General features: G+C 44.8%; 1 protein-coding gene across 1 annotated transcript; it reads left to right on the top strand.

Moving 5' to 3' along the window:
* The first annotated feature begins 2405 nt into the window (after window positions 1–2405).
* LOC144740131 (lysocardiolipin acyltransferase 1-like) lies at window positions 2406–6029 on the top strand. The gene is given in 8 exon segments (XM_078623013.1): window positions 2406–2555; window positions 2557–2574; window positions 2927–2965; window positions 2967–3126; window positions 3434–3558; window positions 3560–3581; window positions 4659–4775; window positions 5491–6029. Coding segments are annotated over 8 exon segments (1170 nt in total).
* Window positions 6030–7268: the final 1239 nt, after the last annotated feature.

Genomic DNA, 7268 nt, shown 5'->3' with positions numbered 1-7268 from the left:
GTTCGTTGCTAACGCTGTGGTGCACATGCTAACTTTAGGAACGTTAGCAACCATTGCCATATATAAAAACTACGAGTATTCGTATTTACAGAACCTCTCTGCGTGTTTCATTTTTGTGATAATTTTGTTAACATGAAAGTCGGGATAGACCGCAATATTTTATTGTAACCAGACTCATGACTTTGGACCTCCTCAAAAGGAAAGAAAAATGTAACTTGAGACATTTTTTACATCTTTGGTATGGTGACAACTGCATGAGTTTGCACTCTAGACTTACGATAGTATTGATTATTACGTTATTTACAGAAGTAGTAAATTGTATCCTCTAGTCCAGGTTAGAATATGTCCCCATACTGTGGTAATTCTCCTTGGGACGTCTTCCTGCTTCACTCACACAGTAAAAGCCGTTTCTTTGTTTTAGTTTTGTTTTTTTCTCAAATTAATTGGCTGCTGGCTGAGTGATGACAAGGATATTAAATTATGTTAGATATCAACCTCATTTTTATCATCGGGTCCTGAAGCAGAAGTTATGCTTCTATTCTAAAGCAGATAATTACTCAGAGACTTGATGTCTGAATGTTGAGTCTACTTTTGCCAGGTCAGTGATTAACATTGATTTAAAAAAATTAGGTATGGGGATTTGTCTACTTCTCTGCTTTTACCTTTCCTGCATGTTTCTTTAGGCATAAACACAGTTTATTGTGAAGCACAGACATCTCCACACTTTTTTTTTACGGATATCTGCTCTTGTCTGTTGTCTGTTGTAAGGAATGCAAAATGTCTGCCGAGAATCCCGACATGGACTGTGTGGAGGATAGTGGGATTTGAATGTGCTGTGTTTTGTTTTGCCTTCTGGACCGTTACTATGGTGATTAAATAAATGTTAAGCAAAACCCAAATAGATGGGACAAAGTCACACTCACAAGTGTCTGTAGCTTCTGAGTATGGAAACAAAAGGGTTTCCCTAGATCCGCTATATATATATGTATATGTCCATGGTGTCAACACCAGATGGGAAGAAAACATTTTTTTATAATGCTAATGTTCGTCATTGTATTTACACACACTCCAGGTACAAGTGCCCCTTCTTGCCAGTCTTTTCCAGACGTCACCTAAAGGTGTGGTCTGTGTGCACTGGGACGTACTTTAATTTTGAAACTCATGCTGAGCTAGCGTCCTTGTCACCTCTCTTGTGCCTCACATTTTCCATTGTTAAAATCAGCAACGCTGAAGCCCTTATTTCCAGCATCACCATGCACACAAACACAGCATTTTTAAATGCACCTTCAGCCACTTCAATTGCTACTTCGAGGCTCCTGGATGACATGGCTTCTTGTAGCATCAGCTGAGAGTAGCTGTGTCAGCACTGTTAAAATCAAGCCCTCATTCGTGTAACCTTTATGTCTGGAGACTTTGTCTGTAGCCCTCATGTTCAGATTTGTGAATTAATTTGCATTTCCATGGCCATGTTTTAGGGCAATGTGACTTTGTTTTGCTTGAATGAGATTGGGTACTCTGGCCTTGTCTGTTGATTTTCATCCTTTGTTTTGAGAGTAAACTCATGCTTCTTTCCTTAGTCTACACGAAATATCACTGAGCTTTATACTGACATGGAGAAACTTATCACTGTCGCTGATATCGTTATCAAAAGCAGAATAGAAACAAAGGACATCAGTCGGCCTCAGCAGTCTAACAAGGTGGATTTATAGCTGTTCAGCAGCCCAGTGCGTAACTGCACAGTAATTCAATCGAGAAGTGTGATTCTTCCTATAGCAATCACACACTGCTCGCACAGTGTCACTCGTTTTCCTTGACACATCTCCCTTGACACCCCTAACACGTAGAGTAAATCGACTCACCTGCTGCGAAAGGGTGCCCTGAACGTCACTATCTGACGCTGAGGGCTGTGACGAATCAGAGCTATATGCTGCGCTGGGATCTGAACTGACTCAAACACACCAGCGTTCACATCGAAGCATGTACGTGCATGACGGATGCTTGCATGGACAACAAACTCAGTATCTAATTTCATGAGTTCACAAATATACAGGTTAAGGTTGTTTGTTTTGCCTCCGAGTTTACATGAGTGTACATGCAGTAAATGTGAAGCCACCGCCTTTGATTTATTGACCATGTCAACACAATTTGTTCTCCCCAGTCAGAAAGGTTCCCCTATTTACATTCCACCAAAGTGTCTTCCCTGGATGTTCCACTGGTGAAGGGAAATATTTTGGAGGAACCACAGAAGAGCCGACTTCCTTGGCAGTCAACTATTTTGTTTGTTCTTATGTTGCATTGTTCCTCTTGTGGCCTCTTGAGTTTGTATCCCATTCCTTCCTGTCACCCTCAGCTCTCATTCCTTTGACTTTCCACAGTCTTATCTTGTCACATTTCTCTCTCGACAGATGGCTGTGTCCGTGCGGGGCCTGTACTTTGTAGTGACCCTGTTTTTGGGCAGTTTCTTTGGAAGCATCTTCATGCTGGGTCCTGTCTTGCCCCTCATGCTGCTCTCCCCTGCCTGGTATCGCTGGATCACTGATCGTATCGTCGCTACCCTGGCTCACCCTACCTGTGGTGTGTATGCAAGCTTAGACTTTACCCCGGCCTACTTCTGTGTGCACCAGACGGTGTTATGTTTCCTATCGCTGACACAATCACCCGAATTTGCACAATGACTCTAGAGTACAAATTGACAGTGTTGTTTTTGGTCGTTTATCTGTTTCCCACATTTGCCAGAACTTGACTAATCACATGTCCTCTTCTCAGCCCGCCCTCTCTCCCTCCACATTCTTTTCATTACCTTTTCTGTCTCCCCCCTTCATCATCTGTCTCTCCCACCCCTTTCTCCCTCGATATCCTTCATTCTCTTTGCAATTTTGCTTTCACCCCCCACCCCCCTCCATCACTTCTACTCTCCACTACATAGTCTTTGCTGGAGCTGGTATTTGGGGTGAAGGTGGTAATAAACAGGGGATGGCTTTGTTCCGGGGGAGCGCAGTGTCATCATCATGAACCACCGCACCCGTCTAGACTGGATGTTTCTTTGGTGCTGTCTGCTCAGGTACAGCTACCTTCGACTGGAGAAGATCTGCCTCAAGGCTGCCCTCAAGGCTGTGCCTGGCTTTGGTGGGTAAACGCTAGGGGTCTTTCCCTTTTCTGCACCTGTGAGAAGAAATGATCACATCTGTTACGTTCATACTTTGTAAGAGATGGAGCGAGAGGAATGTGAGTCAAATAATCAACAGTAAAATGCAAGCTGTCAAAAGAATGAAAGATGAAATGTTGGTCAAGTTTGATTTCTAGTGTCATACTGATGAAAAAGCATTTTTTTCCAGTTTAACGTGCGTTTTCTGAGACACACAGACAGACTCTTTGCTATGAAAAGTCTTATAAATAATCAATTACAGAGAAATACTTGGTATGTACTTTCCAGGGTGGGCAATGCAGGTGGCCTGCTTCGTCTTCATTCAGCGTCGCTGGGAGGACGACAAGAAACACTTGGAGAACATGCTAGACTACTTCTGTGACATCAGAGAACCTCTGCAGCTGCTGCTGTTCCCCTGAAGGAACAGACCTCACTGGTGAGAAGTAACGAGCGCAACACCGGTGATGCATCGTGCCTCATTTTTCTGTAGTTCAGTAGTCAGAACCAATGAGTTTCCACTGCTCCGTGCAGCACTAACGCTATTATGCAAACAAACATTTGAAAGTGATAAGGCATCAAGAAATCCCTGAACACACACACCCCACACAGTCATTTCTGCAGGAATGCGCTGATCTTTAAATCCAAGCGACAAGTGACACCAATGCCTAAAGCCCCTCTCAGATCACAATTACACTAATCAAAGTCCTGAGTATCTTTATAAGGGAAAGATTAACGGCTCTTTACATATCATGATGTCATCAGGGGTCCAGTGACGTTACATCATAATTGGTTAGCAGCTTTAGGGCTTTTAGATTTTGTGTGTGTGTGTGTGTTTGTCTCAAGGACTACTCACGTCTGCATTTAAGCCTCTTAAACATCAAGGCTTACTTGGATGTAAGAAACAAGGGGTGCATACCATGGAAGCTGCCCTATATTACTTGATCTAGAAACATACATATACAGGATCAGGACGGTACCTGAGCTCCAGCTCAGACTATGCCCTCTTTGATAAACAGGTTGTTTCTGTAGTCCCTTTGTCCTACAAGTCAGCTAGACGAGGTATTTGTACCTGTTACATAATAAAACTCATGAATCATGATACAATTTACATGTTCCTGCAACAGGTTCCCGTGAAATATTTGGCTAGTAAACACCTCCCTGCCTGCTTTTTACAAATGCGTGTGTTTGTCACCTCTGGATTTATTTTGTGAATGTCGTCATCCTTTGACAACACTGCTAATGTTTTTACTGCTGCAAAAAAGACAGAGCCCTTATGTCTACTAAGTCTTTACTACGGTTGAACAAATCCATAACATTAGGATGTTCTGGATTTGAAAATAATGGTTGGACTCCTGTTGTAAAAAAGGGGTGATATTCTTATTGAGATACAGTTTCATACTCACGCTGCTTCTAGAGTCACCCTCTAAGGCAGGAAGCTTGTTGTACATGATCTACTACCAAATACTGCTGTGAATATAACCACTCGTTTATTCTGTGTTTCTGTCTCTTGCAGAAAATACAAGAGCAAGGAGTGATGCGTTTGCCACCCAGAACAGCCTCCCAAAATACGAGTATGTGCTTCATCCCCGTACCACCGGGTTCACATTCATTGTGGACAGACTACGAAAAGGTCAGTTGTGATCCACATCAGCACTTTCTGAACTCCTCAGAAGTTTACTTGGAAATAATAATTCTCCAATATCCAGTCTCTGGAGAGTGTGTGTTTGTCACAAGATGTGTGGTACTCATTGAGACCAGGGAAATGATATGCTGCCACGATGACGTTGATACTTTTTTCCCTGACGCTGTTTCAAGGAGAAGGTTCATACCTGTTATTCTTCACAGTCACAGTCCCTTTGCTTCATCGGCGCGCTAGTCATTACAGCACCCCTGGGATTCTTATATTTCCCCATGAGCTAATCCTGGCAGTCCTCCAAAATTTTTAAATACCACCTCTGGCCCTGCTTTCTCACCCCCCCCCCCCCCCGACCTGGATGCTGAGCACGACACTAAGCTCTCCGAGCAGGTGGCAAGAAGCTGTGTGATGTCATTCGTCTCGGCCTGTTCTGTCCTCTCTTTTTCTTTCTCTCTCTCTCTCTGCACCGCTGACTGACACGATGCGCGTGTTGTCTTTGACCGAGTCCGCTGCGGCCGTCTCAGCTCTATTTTTATGACAGTACGACTGAGCTGTACATTAACAGGTGCTGCCAGGTGTCATCCTGTCCCTTGTGTCGACTTCAGACAGGACGGAAGCTTCTAGCTCCTGCATAGTTGGAGGTGCATGTGTAATGGGGATAAAAACTGATGGTGTGGTTTGTACACTTAATTATTCCACCTTTTCTTAGGAGACAACCTGGATGCCGTCCATGATATTACAGTGGCGTACCCCAAGAACATCCCGCAGACGGAACGCCATCTCATGTTGGGTCTTTTCCCCCGTGAGATCCACTTCCATGTCAGTCGCTATCCAGTAGCTTTGCTCCCGACCTCTTCGTCTTCCTTGGAGTCCTGGTGTCGAGAACGCTGGGCTGAGAAAGAAGCTCGTCTACGGGACTTCTACTCAAGCCAGCCGCGAGCCTTCGACAGGGCCGGCGTTGCGCGCGTGCCGCCGTGTAAGTCCGAGCTGCAGTCCGAGCTGCGAGTTGCTCTGATCAAAGCCGCCTCGCTGCTGTACTGGAGCAGCTTCATTGCTCTGTGCCTCGCCGGCCTGTGGCTGTGGGCTCCGTTCAGGCTGTACTTCCTGGTCATGGTGGGAGTGTACCTGGCCCAACAGAAGCTGATCGGAGGGCTCGAGCTACTGGAGTTGATCTGCCATCGATACTGGAATTCCGTGGCTGCCGAGGCGGGTGAGAAGAAAAAGATGCTGGATGGAAAGATGCAGTAAAGATGGAAGACAATAAGGTCACAGAGGTCACATAGGACTCTGTCACCTGTTGGTGCGGTTCAGAGAGCTTGAGGATCCCTTTCAGGGACCCATTGCCACTTGCCTTTAGAGCAGGGAGTTCACCTCCTGATAGTACGTATGGCTTCAGTAAGGAGAGTTTACCTCCCGTAGAAGGAGTTCGGAGGACAAAGGGGAATGTCATGTACTTAATCTGTGTCTGTTTCAAAGAACTCATTAGTATGCGTTGGTTTCTGTGCACCGTCTCCCTAGTTATAGTCATTTTAGCCCGTTGCCATCGCTTTTTATTCATTCATCGGTGTTAATAACTAATGCCACTTGTTTGTTTCCGATCCCCGCCGTGACTGTGGACGTGTGTGTGTTTGTCACCGTATCATGAGCCGGATTTTGTGTTTTACCATTTGGTTTATAACTGTGTCATTCATATGTTGCGGAGTAGAGCCATATCACAACCCATCTGCTCATATGACGATAAACTGTCAGTTCGCTGAATCAGGGGCTTCTTTCCACTAGTCTGTTCAAAGGAAAAGGAAAGTTATAATTCCAAGAGAATTATTAACTAAACGGGTATAATTGTGTACCATTGTCTACCTTTCTAGGCTATAACTATCCTTTTATACAAATCTCCCATTTAGTATTAGAGATAACTTAAGTGGTTTATTGCGTATCTCTTTAAAAAGAATCCTCCTGTTTAATCAAGTAGCACATACAGGCCAAAGGTGAGCAGACCTAAAGTGAAACAGTAACCCACCACAATGTCGTGTGTTTAATCAGAAAAGTGTTGCCTGACCCACCGCTGACCAGGGTGCAACAACAACTCCTCAAGATCACAGATCTGACAAAGGTTCTGTGCCTGGATCATTGTCGAAGCAAATGAGCTGTGTGTCCTTTCTGGGAATCAAGGGATGCCTCATAGAGGCAGGATGTGGGTGGTGCTGGGATGGAAGAATACCCTGTTGGGACAACGTTACCCTTCGGTGTGCAGGGTGGCACAAAGGACCAGACTTGGAGTGGAAAACTGTCCCTGAACTCAACCTAATCCAAAAAAGCCCTGTAATGCCCACCTCTCCCGGTGTCGCTCCCTAGAGGACGGGCACTGATGCGCCTGCTAAACTCAATTAGTAAATGACAGCTGAGAAAGCCGCTTCAATTGTGCCAAAAAAGGACATAAATCGAAGACAGGAGTGGCTCTTGAGCCACACAAAGCCATTGACCCTCCTT

Source organism: Lampetra planeri, unplaced genomic scaffold (genome assembly GCF_965212315.1).
Source record: "Lampetra planeri unplaced genomic scaffold, kcLamPlan1.2.h2 scaffold_1920, whole genome shotgun sequence".
In the NCBI taxonomy this organism is placed as follows: Eukaryota; Metazoa; Chordata; class Hyperoartia; order Petromyzontiformes; family Petromyzontidae; genus Lampetra; species Lampetra planeri.
This window is presented reverse-complemented; position numbering and strand designations above follow the sequence as displayed.